Here is a 22,446-nt window from a genome sequence, read left to right as displayed (position 1 = left end):
AAGCTAAAACAACGTTTTAGTTGGTGGCAAATTTTATTCAATATTATGAAATTTCAACACCAGCCATAGCATGCAGGAAGGATCCACCACACCTACAGATATATGAGAGAGCTGACATGCTGAATATTCGACGGATATGTTGAGAGCAGATGGATTTGAATTCTAGATTGTGGATACCTGTGTTCTTTGGTGGTTGGGTTTCAATTAACCACACTTCTCAGGAGTGGTCGACCTGAGACTGTACACAAACTACACTTGATTCACACTCATACACATCATCCTCTGAAGTAATACCTTACAGTGGTTCCAGAGGGTAAAGAAAAAATAGGCATGTTGAATACAAATAAAAACAGAGGAAGAACTAGGCCAACCAATCAGTTACCACTTCTCAAAAATTGAAATTAATAATTTATTATTCATCTAGTTAATAAAATAAACACACAGGATAAAACTTAAGCAAAAGACAAACAATAAATATATAAATTTAACGTAAAGCCAAAAAAGATAATTTCAAAACAGAACTTATCAGGGAAATAAATGAAATCATCAAACGCTGAACAGAAAAATAATTGTAACCTAAAAGTTAAAAAAAAGAAAAAAATAATCACCAATGTATAAGTTCATACCTGAGATATCTTCAATAAGATTATGGCTTAACAAAAGCACTTCCAAGCTTCTACAACATTCTTGACTCAAAAATGGTAATGAATCCAGATGATTATAGCTTAAATTAAGGTATTTTAAATACTTTAAACATTCTAATGATCCTTCAACATCTGACAACTTATTTGAACTGAGATCAAGATACTGTATCCAAGGTGTACTTAAAAACGTATTTCCCAGTAGCTCTATTTTATTACAACTAAGATCCACGGTCCTCAATTCTTCCCATACCTAAAAAATCATGCATATTAAATAATAATGAGTTATAATAAATCAGATGTAAAAAGAAAAGATAGAACAATAAAAAAACTGAAGAAAATAAAAGTGTTGTATCACAAATTAAACAACTGGTTAAAAAGAGAAACAAAAAGAGCTCGGGAAAGGCAGCTGAAAGAAGAATGCAATGATATTAAGGATCTAGAAAATAAAAGACAGTATAGTATGATGTGTACAAAGACAAGGAGCATTATCGCAGCAACTAGCTGTAGAGTGAGCATAAAATGGGACTCTGTACAGCATCCCTTGTAACTGAAGTTTTCTTTACACATCTCATAGCCAAAAGACTGGGATGAATACTAAAAAATGGCTAAATAACGTACTTCTTTCTGTTACAAAACAATGTGTTATGTACACCAGCTCAACTATGCCATAATAAATATCAAAGGCTCCGAAGACAAATAAATTAAATAAACCACAACACACAAAGAACTTAACCTGCCTGAACTATGTACGACCTGATTATTGCACTTACACATTGTAAAAATCAAAATGAGATGGTAGAACCATCTATTTTGATTTTTGGTATTTCAAAACCGTGTATTTATACAATTTGGTTCATTTTTACTTTCAAAAGTTTATAGCTTTTAACTACTTTTAATCTTGCTCTATGGACAAAACTTAGCAAAAATAATTCCCAGTTAAAATTCTTCCATTCTCCTAGAATTTTCTTATACCAACAGTAAAGAATTCTTTTCTTTTTGAATGTTTGAAGACTGCTGGAACTTATATTTATTTTACTTCCTCACTGCTTTAAAACATAACTTCACATACTGGAGGAAAGAATTCTTTTCTTTTTGAAGGTTTCAAATCTGTTCCAATCTTATATTTGTCTCTACTTCCTCACTGCTGTAAAACTTAACTTCACATACTGACTTTCAAAGAAGTGAAAATAAAGATAATTATGATAATGCCAATATTTGGATTCTTAAGTTAGAATCCGTCTAATACTCCACTTACGCAAAGAAGTTTTGTTACAGAACCTGCACAGTTTCACATGTAGACTGTGCAGTCTGCAAACAAATATTGATTTTGAACAAGCATTACTCTTTCTGTACATCACATCTACCCTTCATCTGCTAAAACAAAGTCATTTATTTAAAAGAAAAAAGTAACTATATTCACCTCTTATTAAATTAAATTATAGTTGTCTACTTGTTCAACTTTTCGTAAAACTCAATATAATACTTTGGCTAGTAGAAAGTGCCTTATTATTCTTCTGTTGCCATTTTTAATATACTATCAAACAATTTATAAAACTTTCTGCTGATTTATTTAAAATACAATTACAAGATTTTTCTTTATCAGAAATAATTACCCTGTCAAATTTTTGAATAATAATAAAATATGTAAAAAAAAAATGCAATTAAACCTATTCAATATGTAATATTTGCTCAAATTAGTTTTTAATAATGCTTTCTGAATTGTAAATTATCTTTAGTAAACAAAAGGTCCTTCCAAAAATTACAAAAATAAACTAGAACTTTAGGCAGTTAAATCAAATTTCATAATTCTCTAAGCAGATGGTAGGTCTTGAATTTTTTCCAAAAAGGAAACCTTGGATGGTTCCAACCCTTACTGTATCGCTTGGTTTTTGGCTCGTAATGATAGACCCACACTACGACCATAGTTAATGGTTCTTTTAAAAAATTTATCTCATTCAATTAAATAATATTGATCGAGTATACCCTCTATATACAAACTCAGATTTTACACATATTTTATCTAGTTCTGCTAGTTAAGAATGATTTTTAGGAACCAAAATGTTATGATGGTTGAGAAGTTCCTAATAATGTAAAGTGTAAAAATAAGAAAGAGAGGAAATTAAAAATGTAAAATGACAAATAAATTAAAAAAAGGGAAAAATCTAGAAACAACAAAGTGGAACAATGGAAAGAATCTTTAAAATTATACAACGGTTTGAACAATATTGTGAAACAAAGTTGAATGAACCGAGGATGGTTTGGCTGCTGTTACGTCATGACAACCCTAAGCCTGGGGTAAAAGTTAATACTGCTCAGGGTTAGCAAGTGAGACAGTATGTGACAACATATGAAGTGAATGCGCGATAACAGTCAAATGTATAAACAAAGAGTGCTTCATAGTTATATTCTGATTTGTGATAAAAGTGCAGTAGTGTTGTTCTGTTCTGCAGTAGTACAAGAAGCTGTATGGCGAGTCCACTGTGAACAAATGATAAGCTGTCATTACTCATTGATAAATGTACAAGTTAGTTTCCTTTGTAAATAGAAATAAATAATTTTGTTTAATTTTTATTAGTTTTTGTAAATTTCAAATCAGAATCAGAATTATTATTTACAATTATACTTACCATTTACTTATCTTGTAAATAGTAAGACATTGAAGAGAAACTAAATTGCATTTATAAGAATTTTAAAGATAAATAATATCTCAATATCCTTTGTCAAACCAGTAACATGTGATGATTTAATTCGTCCACACGTTTTCAGTGAAGAATCTTCAAGTTGTAAATATAAAGTGAACAGTCTTACAAAAAATTCTCTAGATTACCTATGGGTATTCCTAACATCAGATTAATTTTGGCTAACAAAGTAATCAAGGCAATGCAATGCAAATATATGAAGTAAAGAAATGATTTTTGATTGATAAATCACAAGCTTGCTAACACAGGACAAGAATCAATTAAAATTAAAACTATTAATTAATTTTAAAACTTATTAAAACTATTAATTAATTTTAAAACTTATTAAAACTATTAACACATCTAAGCCCTCTACAAAGATAAGTAATATATCAATTCATCATATACAAAGTAAAATATCAACTTGATCGAAGGAAATGAAAAGCTTTACTACATTATAAGACCCTCCTTCCCAAAAAAGGATTTTTTTTAAGAGACCAGAGATGGTGATTTTTATTTCACAATCAAATATTATGTTTCTGTTTTTTTTTCAACAAAATTATTAATCAACATACAAAATAATAAGATGTAATTAATTATAAAGTTTATTTTTTCAGTAGTATGAGTTTTGACAAGTTGTCCTTCCAACATTTCCTTCTATTTATCTCCTTTAATAAACAATCACTGGCATACCAAATTTTAAAGTCACTTTTTCTTTATGAAGCAATGGTAGTTTTAAATCCTTTAAAGATAATGTAACCTGATGCAGATTTACTTTAATGTGCCATAATGCAACATTTTTTCCTTTGGATCTGGCTTCTTAAATACTCCCGAAATATTTTGCACATATGCCAAGTATATTAAATAAATGAAAGTTAATGATGAAGAAAAAACTTTTTAAAAATCTTATAAAAGTAAGAGGGCATACTGTTTAGGATCTTTATAACTTTATAGGACTTTGTAAAGTTTCTTCACAATAACAACGTTCACAAAAGTCAGATTGAGCCTCCACAGGGTGCGGCTGGATATATCTAGAACATATACGAGAAATTTGTCCAATGAACTGAATCTAAACCAATCGTCACAGCTTCATTCATCATCAAATCACACCTCACTAGATCACATCTAGATCTGTAACTCAGGACCTAATCCTACTACAAGTGACCCCTTGACAGTCAACTATGAAACATCTTTTAAGGCATACTCCACCAGCTAAACCAAGCATCACCAGAGTTTAGAGCATGTAGAATTCGGATATGGTGGGCTGCCAATTAGAAAATAGCATGTGATCGGAAGCATTGGGATGCTCCGTCATTACACACAAGGGCAAGAAAACTACAAAGTCCAAAATCAAATCAAATCACCTAAATTTTCAAACACAATGAAACTCGCTCATGCAGACTGGAAAACTAAATATAATAACTGACCTAATGGACCAACATAAAATTCTCATCATGAGTCTTACGTAAATAACAAACACTGACCAGAATGCCATGGAATCTCAAGAATATAGGCTCTGCAAAAGTAACCTGGGAAAAGAGTAATGAAAAATGTCCCACAGATTGGAAAGGGCTTTTAATCATCCTCAAAATAATAAACTTCATACAAGAATTTAAGACTAAATTCCCAAGAATCTCACCACTCACCCTAAAAGCATCTAATAAAATCTACATTATAATAAATGCCCATGCACCCACTTATTAAAAATAACTCTCCATAAAGACCATAAAGAAACAGAAAAGTTCTAGGACCTACTCAACTCAACTATAAATAAAAATTTAATTTTAATTTGATTACTAATAACTGAAGACAGGTGCTTACCATAGCTTGATAAGAGACTTATATCTTTGTTGATAGAGCTATTGTTGTAATTAATTGTAAGTGATTTGAGTTGAAGTATATTGAATTTATCTTATTTTATATTAAGTTGTCTAAATCGAGTTCACCAGAAGAAGCAGAAATGGAGTCTGAGTTTCGTTCTCAACAAAGTCAAAAGACAGCTAGGTCGCCTAGGTCGATGCTGGCATATCCAGTATGATGGATCTAACAGTAAACACTGGCAATAAAGTGGTGACGGCCTCCAAACGGAAGGTGGAGGTCATTGAAACTGGCAGTGAAGGGATCTCACAGAAGAGACGGATATGGACCACCTTCTGGAGGTCATTACCAGATTGGTAGAACTTTGTCGCTGGAACACAAACACCAAAAACAAAATTAAGGAGTGCACGGTTCTAGTCAGTAAGAGAGCAAGGGATGTGGAAATTGTGATGAAAGAGCTGTGCACATTATCGCACCCTACTCTTGTAGGGGTATGCAGTAGTGGTAAACCATTGAAGAATGCGGCCACACAAACTACGAGAGCCATCAACAGAGAGCTGTTGTCACAGATACAGGAGGGTGTGCCAGACCAGGAAGTCCTGGACCTGGTTATCAGGAAGTAGTCAGAGGAGTGCTTTAAAAATTGTGAGGAGGTAAAGGGGTCCATCTTTGAGACCAGTGGTGATATTTTAACCACATATGACTTAGTGGAGGATGGCAGGACAAGCCATGGTAGGGAACTGCTGGCCAGGGTCACCACCATGCGTAGGGTGGTGAGGCAATCTAAGCTGAAGAGGGGTCAGCAGGTAGTGGAACAAAGCCTAGCAGAAGTGTTGATAGGAGACATAGAAGAAGATACCCAGGGCAGGGTGTACATAACAGTAGTAGTGGTCACTAGGGCTGGGGAGAGAGTAGTTGCAGAGAACTAACACAGAGCTGTAAAGAAAATGCAGGAGATTAATGCCTAGGTTAGATACGGCTCAGTGGCGAACAAGGTAGGCGTACTTCTTAACAAAATGCTAGAGTACCATGGTAGAAGGAATGGTGGTAATAAGGTTGTGCATCTGGATGAAGCGATAGTGAACGGAGCAGCAAGTAAACAGCCGCAGCAGCCCACCAGTATATTTGTGATTAAGGCGTAAGAGACTACATATGTGGACCTCCTCAAAAAAGTCAAAAATGGTGTGACCAAGGAAGAGATTGGGGACATACTGTCTGTCAGGAGAGGTGGTGGGAAATCCTTGCATATGAAAGTAAGGGCCAACAAAGAAGAAGCTGAAGAGGTTCAGAAGAAATTGTTGAGTAAACTAGAGGATGTGAGAGAGAGGGTGATCACAAATGGGTCGCGTAGGAGAGACCTCATTAAGGATCTTGAGGAGGAAGTGGAGCTTCTAAACTCCATCACTGAGGCCATTGGCAACAATGGAAAAATGGAGGATATGAGGGTGACCACCTTATGCTCAGTCTATGGTGGCATGAAGAAAGCCACAGTCGTGATGTCAGCAGTGTCAGTAACAGTGTTAGCAACCAGGAGAATTCACATGGGATGGATCCACTGCAGGGTGTTCCTGAGTACAGAGGAGCCATGATGCTACAGGGGCTTCAAGGTGGAGCACATGGCGGCCAGATACAGAGGCCCTGACAGGTCGGCCTTGTGTCATAACTGGTGAGGAAGGATACCAGGCCAAAGGGTGCAAGGTCATGGCAAAATATTTGAGGTGTGGTGGAACTGGGCATCAGATTGGTAGCGCCCTTTGCGGTAAGAGAAATACCTAGAGTTCTGCAGTTAAACATGAATAGGAACGCATCATGTGATACCGCAATCCTGGAATTGGGAAGGCAGAAGGGAGCAGACTTTCTGTTAGTGTCTGAGCCTAATTTGGGGAAAGTAGAGAAAGACGGCTGGACAGAGCGGCGGTTTATGGGAGCGGTGTTGCCAATCCTAACCACCAGTGAGAGAAATAGTTTTGTATGGGTTGAGCTTCCAGACGTTGTGGTCTGTTCTGTTTATATTTCGCCAAACTCTGGTCTGGATGATTATGAACAATGCTTGGCCGAGTGATTCACCCTCTTCGAAAGGATGTAGTCATGGGTGGTGATCCTAAAACAAAGCACAAAGAATGTAACATGGGAAGGACATGTTATGGACCATAGAGGGCGGATTCTGGAAGAGTATATAGCTGAGTTGTGTTTGGTGGTGCTCAATAATGGAACAGCGCCTACCCTGGTGAGGGTAAATGGATGCTAGTTTGTGGATGTCACATTTCCCTTGCCGAGGTCAGGAGAGGGGTCTGGAAATGAGAAGTGCTCACAAGAGGATTCGTTGAGCGACCATTTCTTTGTATAGTTTGAGATTGGGGATGGTGGGTCTTATAGCATGGCGGCTGACAAGAGGAGATTACGTTCGAAAGAGGGCCTAGCTAGGCTTAAGAAGTTGGTGAAAGAGCATCTTGGTCATCTGGAAAACATCTCCCCCAGCACCTTATGAAGGTGGTATCAAAGCCAACAGAAGAGTCGCTGGATCATAGAAGTCTATCTGAAGACCTATCATGAAGAAAGGAGCTGGCCGAAAAAAAGAGCGCTTACAGGAGTGAAATACTAGACAGTAAGAACAGAAAGTGGAGAGAGCTTCTGGACAGGTTGGAGAACGATATATACAGTGACGCCTTCCAAATCATAACTGGTAGATTTGGTAGGGCATTACCCATTCTTGCTGAGAAGGTTCTTAGGAACCAAATTGATGTTTTGTTCTCTAGAGGAGACCGGTCCACCTACAGAAAAATAGCTGCAGTGGATATCCCTGTATTCATAATAGGCGAGCTGCGACAGGTAGCAGGGAGGCTGAAAGCTAAAAAGATTCCCGGCTTCAACCGGTTACTAACAAGGTTGTGGCTGCAACAGTGGAAGTTGCTGCGGACCAAGTACTGGCGGCCTTCAACCAAATACTCCTGGATGGTTGTTTTCCACCAGAATGGAACGAAGCCAGAGTGGTTCTACTGAGGAAAGGTGGCGGAGAGGTAGGAGGGCCAGTTGGATACTGACCTTTTTCTCTGTTGAGTTGCCTAAGCAAACTCTTCGAGAGGCTGTCGGCAGAGCATCTCCAAGATGAAGTAGAACGAAAGGGAGACCTTAGTAAATGTCAATATGGATTCGGGAGAGGACTGACAACAGAGGATGCCATAGCTAGGGTGATAAGGATTGTTGATGAGGCCGCAGCGGGTTCTTGTAGGACAAGGTGCATCCTGACAGTGGTGATATTGGATGTCAAGAATGCATTCAACTCACTACCGTTCGAGTGCATCATGGTTGAGTTGATTCGGAGAGATATCAGCCTGTATCTTGTGCGTGTCCTTCAGGACTATTTTATTAGCAGAAGGATAGTGGTCATGCTGCGGATAAGAAGGTTACAACCAGTATGTAGCGCAGTGTCCCGCAGGGTACGGTATTTGAACCAATTCTGTGGAACCTAGCATATGATGGTGTCTTCAGGTTGCGATATCCTGAGGGAGTTTCAGTTACCGGTTTTGCCGATGATGTCTCCATGGTATTAGTTGCCAGAACAGAAGAGGAGATAATCAGGAAAGGTGAACGGGCCATTCTATTGTTCGATAGATGGTTGGCAGGTCATGGCCTTAGCCTTGCTGCAGAGAAAACGAAGCTGTTGGTGATGACCGGGAGAAAACAACTCTCCCCCATCAGGCTACAGGTTAGGAGGGTCATTATTGAGCTGGTCAGTAAAGCCAAACCTGGGGGTTTGGCTTGAGAGCCAGAGAGCCTTTCAAGATCATGTCAGGGAGGCAGTCGACAGGGGACATAGAATAATGTCAGCTCATGAGCAAGGTTGGCGAGTCGAGCTCATCAAAGAGGATGCTGGCGGCAGTGGCTCAGTCCGTTACCTTGCATGTCGTGCCAGTGTGGAAGAGGGCATTCAGCGAAGAAGAGAAGGGATGACAAAGAGCATGACCAAGAAGGAGACGACAGAGAGCTGGCAGGAGAGATGGACTGGATCAGAGGTGGCTCTCTGGTCAAAGAAGTTAATATCAGATATCAGGCCTTGGCTCAGATGTGAGCACGGGGAACTCACGTTTGAGCTAACCCAATTTTTATTGGGGCATTGTAGCTTTAATAACTATCTATGCGGCAGGAGGAGACGGAAAGCTGCTAGTATTGTGGAAAGTGGGATACCGCAGAACATACTGTCTTCCAATACCCAAGGTGGGAGGAAGACACGATGATGATGCAGATGGGAGAGGTTACCGCAGATAATGCTTCATGGTGAGCAGAACTGGTCAATACTCAGTAAGGTAATAGGGAACATCATACGAAAGAATACTCTGGAAGAAGTGGAAGATGGGTGAGAGGTGTTAATGTTATGGCAGGGAGGGCAGCCCCGTTCAGGATGGGTGGGATGCTCCAGCCTTGAGGGGAAGACTGTGGAGGGCTTTGGGAAAGAAAAAACCAAAGAAAATATTCAATTGAAGAAAAATGTTGTTGTTTGGGTGTATGAGCGTACCAATGCAAATGAAAACTATGAAAAGAAAAAAGGCAAATTCATTCTCCATCAATAAGGAAGTTTCATCATAAGTAACATTCTGAAAGTGAGGAAAAACCCCTTTTTTAGACTGATCTTTAATTTGAAACAATTCCAGTCATCATCCAGAATTCATCATTCCAGTCATCATCCAGATTTCTGATTTCATCAGAAATTATTCCAGTCAACTGAATACCTCTGAGTTTGTTGGGGAATCATGTTTACAATCTATTCTTATGTCAAACAAGAACAGCTCTTCACAGCTACATACTCCCAGTTCAACACTTCAGAAAATAATGAAAAAACATCTCTAGTTTAAACTCTTTAACCCTGATTGTCTTAATAGCATTCTAATAAGAACATGGCTTCAAGGGAAACTTTGCAAAGATCTTCTAAGGTGTTTTCCTAATGTTCAATCACAAAGCTCTGATAAGTGCGCCCTTTATCTGAGTAATAGATCTCTGAACATGTATTTTTTGGTGTAATGGGAGTTCCACTTTTATAAAGAAATGTCTAAACATCTTTGGCATCTGATGAAACTATGTATGGACAGTGGAGAAGCACATAAAGATGTAATTTAAAATAAAATTTGTGTAAAACTATTAAATAAAACTAATGAAAAACAATTCATTTTATTTCTTTATACAAGAAGGAACTTTGCAGCATGGTAAAATATGTTTACCATGTATATAAAATATTTCAGTATTGACGAAACCACGATTGGCCTTGATGAACCAAGACTTATTTGGTGTCTCTGTTTTTTGCACAATTATGATTTAAATGTCTTAACCTTAAGATTTCTTAAATAGCTATTTAATCAAAATTTAATGGAAAAATTAAGAAATAATTTTTATTCAAAATTAATCAGTTAGGAATCCAAGAATTTGAACATAAACATGTAATATTAAAATTTTAAATAAAAGCAGAATGTTAGATAATTTAAAATAAAAAAAAAGTTAAGTTAAAAGTTAGATATAATAGAAATTACTGAAGTAAGAGGTGAAAAGAAAGGAGGATTTTTTGTTGTTAGTTGACAGAATTGGATAGCAGAAATGCAAAAGTAGAGATAATGAGTAACATAGTAGAATAGGTTATGTGCCCTTCACAAGCATCACAGTGAGAGAATTATGTTAGTCAAGACATGTTAGTGTTTCACCTACCCTTTAGCAGAACATAAAGCTAGAAAAGGTAAACAAAGGAATAAATGGATAATCCTAGTCATGTGTAAAAGGTGGTGAAAATTTAATGATAACAAGAGATTGGAATGCCACTAACATAGGAAGGGAGGGTAGAGAACATTAAGGAGTTATCACCTAGACCAAAGAAACGAAATAGAAACTAAGCTTTCATAATTTAATACAAAATATAAACTACTTCCCAATACCATTTTTACGAATCATTAAAGAAGATAAAAATAAATGAGGCCAGGATACAGAGGAAGGTACCAGATATAAGATATGATGATGGTTAGGTCAGTTTCTGAACTTTAAAACGTTTCTTAGCAGACACTGATTATGATTAAAATTTAATGATGGAATTTAGGTTAAATCTAAAAAAATATCAGAATACAGAATGATACAAACAAAATTCTAAAATGTTAAAAAATTAAAATTTGAACAAAAGATGAAATAAATCTGAAAAGTGAATGACAAAGGCAAATGAGGGCTTATTAAGAAAGAGAGGTGTAATTAAGAAAGGGATCGATTGTAGAAAACCATGGACAGTGAAAAATATGAGACAAGCATTTTAAATAGGAGCCATTTCAACTTTGTCACAGATTTATACTTTGATATTACTTGCATACATTTATCTACATTCAGCAGTCCAAAATAGTCCACTCATATTCATGTTAGTTAACAAGAATAACATAATTGAAATAAATTCTAAAATAGATAATAATTTGTTTCTTAACAGCAAAAAACAAATCTGCTGCTGAAAAATTTGTGATGTTTAAAGATCAATTGTTATATATAAAAGTCAAGTTCAAAAATGGAGTCGATAAGATTCAAGAATGCAGGATAAATACCCATGACAATGAATGCAGTATAACTGCCTATCAGTCCTCCGAAGTGATTTGTTGGAAAAAGTAATTTGCAAAAAAGGTTATTTTAAAGTTTCAAAATTATTAAATGACTTTCCAAATGTTTTTTGTTCAGCGATTACATAATTTTGATGAAAAACTACATTATAAAAAGTTGTACACCAGACAGATGCCAAAAATTAATAGATGGAAACAGGAAAAACATTGTAGTACTTCACCTGCAACACTACCAAAATGAAGGAGATGAAGTGCTTAATAACATTGTAACTGGAGGTGAAGCTTGAATCACATACTAATGTTGAAACTACGCAAAAATTAATGCAGCGGCAACATTTGACGTCTCAGAAGCAAAAGAAGTTTAAGCTAGAACAACCAGATAAGAAGCTTATGGCCATTATTTTTTTTTTTTGATAACTGAGGGTGATTCCTTACAGAGTTCCTTGAGCATGGAAGTAGTGTAAAAGCCAATACTGAAAAATCTTAAACAACTTCAATGTGCTTCAATATAGAAACCTCCCCAGTAGAATTTGGTTCCGGCACGAACCATATATTAGAACAAAAAAAAAGTTCAACAAGTAAAGCAACTCACTACAAAATCTTCCAACATCTGCTGTACAGTTCCAACCTCATATCTAGTAATTATTACAATTTTTTCCATTTAAAAAATGGCTTGTATCGCACAGGTTTTAAAATGATAAAAACCAGAACAACAAAATAAATAAACAGTTTAAGTCATGAGTGGGAACATTTTTTGAAGACTAAATAACAAAGCCAATGAAACGATATGAAAACAAGAGTTGTGCGATTATGACTGTGCACTGAATAATATGAAACCCAAGAATGATAATTATATGGAAAAATAATACACTTATAATTTTATTTTATTGTAATGAAGATTTTTCTATGCTGGAATGGCCATATTTACAAAACATGCCTCATAAATTATAACTGATAGATGCATCACAGAAAATTTTAAAATGCAAAAAATAATAAAGCAAAAACATTACATAAACTTACAATAAATAAAATTAATAAAACATACAAAAACACATTAAAGTGGAGAAATAGTAATGAAAAAAAATAAATAATTCCTGAAAATATAGATGTAATATAGAAAAATAAGAGAATCTAATTTATGGAAACGAAGCCATATCAGAGGTCCATGCATACTTTTCCAGTAATTAAATTAGAAAAACTATTTTTATATAAATATAATTTTTTTAAATTAAAGCACCTCACAAAAAAGAAAAGTAAACATGTTACACATCACGCTACAAAAAATTATGGTATGTGGGTTTGTTTGTCGCATGTGCTCACATTTTTATTTTGGCTGCTATTGACGCAGAGTGGACAATTCTCCTCCTGTTAAAAGCAGTCCATTGTCAATTAATTTAGAGATTACCTAATTTAATTTCAAAGCATAGATTATTATTATTATTTAATTTTATTAATGAAAGAAAGAAATTGTTAGTTAATACTTAGCAGTAAAAAAGATTCTTTATTTAGCGTGAGAGAACCATTGCCATGGCTCCATCCACGACTCTCTCCTGCTAGAAGCACTCCATTAATTAATTAACAATTATGGTCAATTAATTAACAATTATATTTTGTTTAATTTCTAAACACACATTGTTTTATATTTGTATTTTTACTTATTATAATTATTATTTATTAATTTCATTTATTTAATTTCATTAATAAAAGAAAGGGATTTGGTTAATATTTAGTAGAAGAAAATGTATTTTTTATTTAGCGGGAGAGTCATTTGTGTACAGGCATCCAGAGCATCATGCGTCCATTTTTATGTTAAAAATACAAAATGCCAGATAGTCAGTAAACTAAGCATTTCCAAACATATACTGATATAAAGTTTTTGTCTTTATTTTGATATGGAGTACCATCCTCTGAATAGTTTAAACCATTTTTATAAACACTGTGTGCGCGCGCGTGTGTGCAATTTAAGTATACATGTATGGATGTATAATTCACAACTGAGAATTTGCAACTGCCAATAACTTGAGTCCAGGAAATTTATTCTGTTTCATGGAAGGACAAGCATCCTAGCCATCATATCATTTGCCAGCAATCGATTTAAAGAGTGAATAGGATAAAAAATTAATTAGTTTTAAGTTGAAATGGAGAAGAGAAAGGGTTGTGGTAGAACCTTGTAAAATGAAAAGGCTTTTAAGGCCATATATTAAAAGATATTGGGTTGAAAACTTGGTTTTCCTGATGGAAGTACGAGGTGCTACCCAAAAGTTTGGGGAATTTGAATTTCGCACGCGAACCGGTGCTGGTACAACCTGTTGCCGCTAGATGTGGCTAACAGTACTCTTTGTGAATCAGTGTTCCAACAGCTGTGACAGTGAAAGGCTGCATTGTTGACTTTCATGCAGTTGTGTAACGTTGTGTTTTACTGCTTCGGCGAAGTTCTAAATGGCAGACTTTAAAGAGCAAAGAGTCTGCATCAAATTTTGCTTCATGCTTAAAAAAACTGGTGCAGAAACCCATCGCATGCTTGTGGAAGCATTTGGTGACAATGCTATGAGTAAAAGTAAAACTTTTTTGTGATACAAACGATTCAAAGATGGATGAATGACAGTCGATGACGATGAGTGTTCAGGAAGACCTTCAACAAGCGCAACACCGGAAAACATTGCGAAAGTGCGAGGCTATTGTAACAGATCCTAGACAAACAATCCATGATGTTTGTGCAATCGTACAAATGTCATATCGGCCCGTGCAATGCATCTTGTCGGACAATTTGAACATGAGACACATTGCTACAAAATTTGTACTGAGGCTGTTGAACAGCGACCAGAAACAAAATCGCGTAGCTGTCTGTAGTGATCTGAAAAATTCAGCAAGAGATGACCCTAACTTCATCTCCAACATCAAAACCGGTGATGAGACATAGGTGTATGGGTATGACCCTGAGACTAAGCAGCAGTCGTCGCAGTGCAAGTCACCAAGTTCACCGCGGCCAAAAAAAGCATGCCAAGTTTGCAGCAATGTGAAGTCCATGATGATTGTTTTTTTCGACATCCATAAGAAATTTGTTCCTCTTGGTCAAACTGTCAATGGGATGTTCTATTGTGAAGTTTTGAAGCAGTTACGTAAAGCATTAGGCGCAAACGTTCAGATCTGTGGGGTAACAACAGCTGGGTTCTGCACCATGTCCGCGCACACATCGCTAGCCGTTCGGAATTTCTTGGCTTCCAAAAAGACGGTAGTGATTCCCCACCCACCCTATTCGCCTGACCTTGCCCCGTGCGATTTTTTTCTCTTTCTGAAAATAAAATTTCAATTGAAAGGCCGTCATTTTAACACAATTAAGGAGATTCAGGAAGAAACGCAGAATGTGCTTTGAACACTTACACCTGCAAACTTCCAGGGATGCATGGAATCATGGGAAAAACGCTGGGATCACTGTATCAATGCCCAAGAGGATTACTTTGAAGGAGACAGTGGAAATTATAAGTTATGGTAAGCTATTCTATTTTTACGGTTAAATTCTCCGAACTTTTGGGTAGCACCTCGTATATGGTAAAAATAAGGTAAATAAAAATTAGTGACATGTGATATGTGAAAGGAAGCTAAGGATGTAAAAAGTATGCAGATTTTAGGAGAATGGAAATTTTAGGAGAATGATACAGCAATAAAGGAAAGGAGAAGTACTTTAAACCTAACAATATAAGTTAAAAAAAATAATAATAATTACAAAAAATCTACTGTCACACCGCTCCTAAGAAAAGCAGTGGAATGTTTGAAGAACATTTTCAGAAAACGATTTACCAACTCTTAACAATATCATGTTACTTTATACAAAAAATATTAACTTTTAGCAAATAAATTGGTGGTATAACACTACAGGGAGCGATTTGTATTATTTTCTCCTCAAAAAAATTGAGATTAAAAATAAATGTAATAAATTGGGGTTAATAAAAAAATTCAAAACAAAAAAGGCTAGTTTAATAGGTATGTGAAGCTTATTTTTTTCAGACACTATTGCATTAATAAACTTAACAAGCTACTACTGATACAATATTTCTTAAAAAAATATTTAAATTGTTGCAGAAATCATAGAGGCAAGAGGTTTTATTTTATACTATTATTTGTAATATCTAATATTAACAGATGTATACAAAATACTTGAGAATATTAAGTGTGCACAAATTAAAATATTAGTAAATCCAGGAAATAACTAAAAATCGCATTGCATCAGTCAAATAACTGATAAAAACAAAATATTCAAAACAAGATTTATTTGAACATACACACATATTTCAGATAAAATCTATACACATACATAAATACGTAATTGAAATATTTACTTTACCTGCAATAAATCTGAATCTCCAGCTAGTATATCTTCAAATGAATTTGTAGAAGACGAACAAACCAACAGTTCAAGTTGTGGTCTAAGCACCTGTAAACCTTTTATTAGGTTCACATTAACATGAACCAATTCAATATATCTTAAATTAGCAAACCTTGTAATATCAATTTCTGTTGGCAGTGGACCTTTGAAATATGATAGTTTTAATTTTGGTGTTTTACTAACAAACTTTTTTAAATATGATATATCATGCTGCAATTTATTTTCATCAGTCGTAGTCAATTTTATAGTTGTATCATCAAACTGTTGTAAAACGGTGTTTAACTTTGCTAAGAATGATACCGGCAATGATAATTTTGCTTCACCTTCTAAAACTAACTGACCCTGTCCACCATTCTGTAATAATTCCACTAATTGATAGACAACACTAAATTCATGCATGATTAGCATAAACACCAAACACCTGAAACAAAAAATTATAAAAACATGACATAATTCTGATTAAATTAAAGTAAAAAAGGCCTCTTCATTGCAGCCTAGGCTTTGTGAAATAGCTGATGACAACATTGAAGAGCTTACCACACTTAACCCTAGAAATGATAATGTCGATATTTCAACAGTATAATCCGATCTTTAAGTGATATCATCAAACTGGTTGACATATATAACATTTGATAAAACCTATAATTCTGTTGTTATTTTACTTGGTTGGTTTGCCTACCCTATTTGTAATGCTTTCATAACTATGTAGTGTTTTGTTTACATATTCGCTGACTGTTTTGCCATGAAGTTTTATTTTTTAGCATTTTCTTTATTTTATTAATTTATTTTAAGTACAGTTTTCATTTATATGAAAACTGTGTTCATCTAGTAAAATTGAAGAATTATTAAATTCAAGTGTATTATTGGATTTTGGTGACATTTCGTCATGACAGTAATGTCATAGTTTCTGACCATGAATGTAACTTCTATCCACGAAAGTAGCAATGATGTTTCTACTGAAGATGAAAATAATGATAATAACAATAGTGACAATCTAATCCATGGGTAAGAGTTTATCCTCCTGAGCAAAGTATAGACATTACAAAGGAATTCAAAGTATGAAATCCCGGCATTCAAAATTGTACTGCTAGGAATAGCAATCCAACTGAATATTTTTACTTATTTTTTATAAATGTTATTTGGAATTTTTTGGTAGATGAGACGAATAAATATGCAGCAAAAGAAATAAAAAATAAAAGTGATTTGGGGTTGATGAAAGAATATTCTACATTGAAAAAATGGGTTGATGTTATTGTTACATAAATGAAAAGTTTATTTCAATTATGATAAATATGGGACTTACAGAAAAAATGCTATTAGTTACTGGGACACTGACCCCACACAATTTAATTCCAAGACAATGTCAGTGAATATATTTAAAGTCTTAGTGCAAAACTCCACATTAGCCCAAAAGAAAGGATAAACCAGGGCCATGCAGGGTATGATCCTTGATACAAGGTGAGATTTTTTGCTGATTATCTCAATAAAAAAATCTATGTTCATTTTATTCCACATCAAAATTTATCCCTTGATGACAGCATGAAGAATCGATGTCTTCATTAAATATATCCTACATAAGAAACATGCCTGATATGTAATAAAGAAGTCTGAAATATAAGTTAGCAAGATAAATTATGTACTGCAGGTTTCTTTGTATAGTGGTAAAGACTTTTTGCAACAAGAAGGCTCTTTTATGCAAAACGTTGTCATACATTTGATGATAAAGGCCAATCTATTGGGCCAAAATTACAATTTGTCTAAGGATAACTTTTATGCTAAGTTACCCATAACAGAGGTGTTGTACAGTCCACAATGTTTTTTACTGAAACTGTAAATAAGAAAACCAAAGATTTGTTCAAGACCGTGGTAAACGACAAACTTTGTATAGAAAAAAGCACTTATATCAGAAAGGGACCAGTATTGCTTGTAGGCTACAAGCAGAAAGAACACAGAAACCTGTTTACCTGATACAACAGGATGTCATGCTGAGGGCAAGAAGATCTGCAATTGGAGTGGACTTGAAGCACTTAAACCTGAGGTTATTAACAGATATAATCTACCAATGGGTAGTACTGATAATAGTGATAAGTCTACTTATGTGTCTTGCGGCAGACCTACCAAAAGATATTGGAAAAACATTTTCACCAACTTTTTGGTCTTGAGTCTATTGAATGTTTACCTGCTGTACAAAAGAAACTCTAACATGCCATTGAATCACAAGGATTTTATAGTTAGTATAGTTGGTGCATTAGTAGATGACTGTAAAAATCCAACTATTCCAGTTGGATGGACACAATTAGCAAAGATGATGTCCAACATACATCTGCCCACCTTCCTGGCCATCAACTGCGATTATAAGCAACATGTGACCATACAAAAAAAACAAAGACAAAGCTCAAATCAGTGTCCAGGATGTAATTGTGAGGTTCATGCTGCATGCTATCATCAAATTGAACACTTCTGGTAACCAACAAAACAAGGGAGAAAGAGGAAAACCTCTCAAGTGACTCAAATTAAATTGTTGAGACATTACCCCATTGTGTATATATTAACAAAATCAGTTACAGAAATGTATTACTCAGAATGTGCTATAATTTGTATATATTTTCAGAATCTATATAAAGCTTGGACTGTACATATAGCTTGGATTTTCTGTGCAGTTGTTACTGTAACATTTGAAATTGGTGAAAATCTAAACAAAACTGAGAATTTTTAAAAAATTTCTTGGAGTACTCTTCAAAATAAAGGTAAATAATTTTCACAGATATCTAAGCGTGTTATTTGGAATTTCCTGTTTAAAATGGTATACAAGTTATAATTTTTTTTAAAACAGCTTGAAGAGAGCTCGAAAAATGCTTATCACTTACAGAAATAAAAATCACTTGTAAGGTTAAGGCTGATGAACAAAAATAATTTTTAAAACTTTATAGCACCAAGCCAAACTGAGGGCACATCTACAAGGCGAAAATGTGCCATAAAATGTTATAAAAGGGCGAACACATATTACCTAACTTCTCAACAAAAAAAAAATAGCAGTAATAATAATACACAAATGCAGAATAGCACAGAAACAAGAATTTCAGAATTAAAATGTTTCACTCATCCAAATTAGAAATCAAAATAATACACAACCAAACGGTAACTGGTAAAATACATTATTTCACACAATCCAACAGCAAGTATAAAATCAGAATAAGTAAACACGATTATCAACAAATTACTTATTAAGGTCGTATTTTGAAACGAACTAATAAAAATAACATATTTGTTAACGCGAACAAGTAACAACCAAAATCATCAGAACATTAAATATATATACTTTTTTCACTATCGGTATGAGAGACTTTCGATTTATACTTTATAAATAACTTTACATTTTATGAACATAGAATTTAAAAAAAAATTAACAATTCGCTAAAAAGCTAACTAAAGTTTAGAAACTATAACATTACTTTATTTTAATTAAGAAGAATCACCACCAACATTAAAACACAAAGACTTTACATTCTGGAAAAATAAACAGTCACAAATCAAATTCTTGTTACATAACTCAGGTTATGTTACGAAGATGATTCAAGAACAACGCATTAAGATTTGTTTTATCACTACTGACCACTTCCACCAGAGCGCACGGACATCGACATCCGTTGAAACAGCATTTTTATCCAGGTTCGCCAGCTGATCGTTGCCTTTCTGAACAATAATTTATTTTTATTATACATAACATACATTTAATTATTTCATGCAGCCTAGAAACATTTTCAGTATTGTCATTACGTACGTAACACATAACTTTAGAATTAACAAGCTGTAGAAATTTACAAAACTGAAAATATTAAGTGTCAAGTGACTGCTTAAAATTCTCTCTTGGCGAATGAAAGATAAAAGTTCTAATGCTCTCCCAAATAATATTACTGTATAAGAAGAAGAATTAAGTAGGTTATTAACAGTTTGACCATTTATATTTCTTTCCTGGTTTTTTTTTTTTTTTTTTAGTTTCCCAGAAGTTGCTGGTTGCAAACTTTTAGCGCCACGGAGGCCGGCCACGGAGGCCGGCCTCCGTGGCGCGAGTAGTAGCGTCTCGGTTTTTTCATCTGGAGGTTCCGGGTTCGAATCCCGGTCAATCATGACATTTTTCACACACGCTACAAATCATTTATCTCATCCTCTGAAGAAACACCTAACGATCGTCCGGAAGTTAAACAAGAAAAAAAAAGAAAATCTATTATTTATAGGGTCTTTTATAGAAATTAAAATGGATTCAAGACTTTTCTGCACGGAAGACCAGATTGCCTGAATATGAAGAGGTTCATAAAATACATATTTATTATATGGGATGAACGCTTAAGAAGTGTGAATTAATGAATTAGGAAAGATAGAAATTTTTAGTTTCTTGAAATACGTTTTAGAGGAAGAATTACGGTGAATATTACACTACTATTGTTCTTATCTACTACTTTTTTAATTTAAATTCACGATTAACTTGAAGCGAATTTCCTCAGATTATTACACCTTAAGGGCACAATGAATAAATGAAGGAGAAATAAATTGTTCCCAAAATACTCTGACTACAAACAACATACATACTTCTAATCAATAAACAGTATGATAAATTTTGCTTGATATGTGGGAGTCTGCGTGAACTCCCTCAAGGATAAATTTTACCTTACTCCCAAGAGCAGTGGCGGCTCGCGTACAGGCACTGTGGAACTGCAGCACCCATATTTCCACTCGATATTATCGATAACATTTAATATAACGAGTCTTTTTTCTTTAATTGTTTATTTATACTTGTAAAACATATAATCCTAAAGCTTAATGTTAGTAGCCATTCCCCAGTTTATGAAAAAGATACAAAATTTTGTATGGAACTGTGCGCTTCACAGTTCTAGCGGCATGGTGTTTGGCTGTTGTGCGCATGCGCACATAGGAAGCTCCACGCAAGGAAGGAAGAGAGAGCACTGTCTTTCCCGCAGTGCCGACCCTGGTATGCTGATGATAGGTAGTTTTTTTTACTCCGCGTGTGTTTGGAACGTTTCTTGTTCGTTCCCTTTTCTAGTTTAGTCGGTGGAAGAAATATGAAAGCGGTTTAGTTGTTTTTTCAATAGTGATCACAAGATGGCGGAAAGCAAGGGCTCTTTGATTGCCAAATCTGTCCGAAACAAGGGCAAAAGAGAAGGTAATTAGTAAAAACTAATTATTTGTTATTGTTTGTTTATTATTATAGGAATCTAAATTAAGCACCATTGGACTATAGTGTTTATAAGCGGACACTTTATTAAATTACTATCTAATAATACTAAAAAGTATTATCTGTATTGACATTTTATTATTTATTCGATTAAACCGAATACGGGTTTTAAGCATAATGTGCTTAAAATCGGTACAGTATTCTTGAGATTCTGTAATGTGATAAAGTGTAGAATTAGATTATTTTCCTGCTTCCAGCTAGTCCATTTGATTAATTTTTGGGGATCTTTTATTAAACAGAAAACTTTAGCCATGGCCTTGAAAAGAGCCAGCAAAAAAATGTTGTGGAACAGCACCTCAACTAATTTTAGCTAAGAGCCGCCACTGCCCAAGAGCTTGAACTTACTTTTTAAATTTAAAATAGTTTTCCATTCGTTCATTTAAAAACCAGTAAGAATTTGCAAGTTACAGAGCATTAATGAACAATATTTAACATTTATATTTTAATGTTTGACTATGTAAACTTATTATTATTATTCTAAATGAAGTTAATGCATTAAATTAGTATAAATAATTTGATCTTTTATTTAGATCGGTTCATAATAACACATTATATAGACCACGACTACACAAAATAAATTATACATGTAAAACACAAATAAAAATAAATGCGATTAAAGTCCATATTTATTATTTAAATATACATATTACATTAAAGTAAATAGATTAAATATAAAAAAAACTACCGTAGAATTATTCATAACTCAGAAGCCGTCATTGGAAATTATTTTGTGCACAAATTTATGTTCACGCTGAACGAGATGCAGAAAGAGTGTTTTTACGATTACTTTTTTAAAAGTTTTATCAAAAAGTTCATCGGCAGTGTAATTCTGTTTCGGTAAATGAAAATCCTTAAATTTTACTTTAAATAATAAGCTGTTCGTTGGACTCTCCAGCGGGTGGGTCGTTCATGTTAGAGGAGTTTGCATGGTAGTCGGTTTCCACTCGTTCTGCAGACATGGCCAAACCTTCTCGATCTTTGTTTTTTAATCTCTTCCTCGATTGTTGGTTGCTGATCGAAGCTATGGCGGATATACTAGTTTCGGATTTGATCGCGAAGAGAGAGTCTGATGATCTGGCGTAGGCGTCGCATTTGGAACACT

General features: G+C 34.5%; 1 protein-coding gene across 4 annotated transcripts in view; it reads right to left on the bottom strand.

The window, feature by feature from the left end:
• Positions 1-19,699, bottom strand: part of LOC142329667 (uncharacterized) — a 112,692-nt gene extending 92,993 nt beyond the window's left edge. For 2 of the 4 annotated variants that reach the window (XM_075374341.1, XM_075374343.1), the window contains exons 1-3: positions 19,546-19,699; positions 16,052-16,514; positions 627-894 (exon numbers count right to left, since the gene is read on the bottom strand). In XM_075374341.1, coding sequence (XP_075230456.1) covers positions 627-894; positions 16,052-16,501 — 718 coding nt within the window. In that variant the 5' untranslated portion in view covers positions 16,502-16,514; positions 19,546-19,699. Of the gene's footprint in view, positions 1-626; positions 895-5,143; positions 5,375-16,051; positions 16,515-19,545 lie in introns of those variants that run through there. The other 2 variants (XM_075374342.1, XM_075374344.1) reach the window with 2 other exon arrangements.
• Between the last annotated feature and the right edge of the window lie 2,747 nt (positions 19,700-22,446).

This window comes from Lycorma delicatula, chromosome 9, assembly GCF_047948215.1.
Source record: "Lycorma delicatula isolate Av1 chromosome 9, ASM4794821v1, whole genome shotgun sequence".
NCBI lineage: Eukaryota > Metazoa > Arthropoda > Insecta > Hemiptera > Fulgoridae > Lycorma > Lycorma delicatula.
Note: the sequence above shows the minus strand (reverse complement) of the source record. Positions and strands in the feature narration are given on the sequence as shown.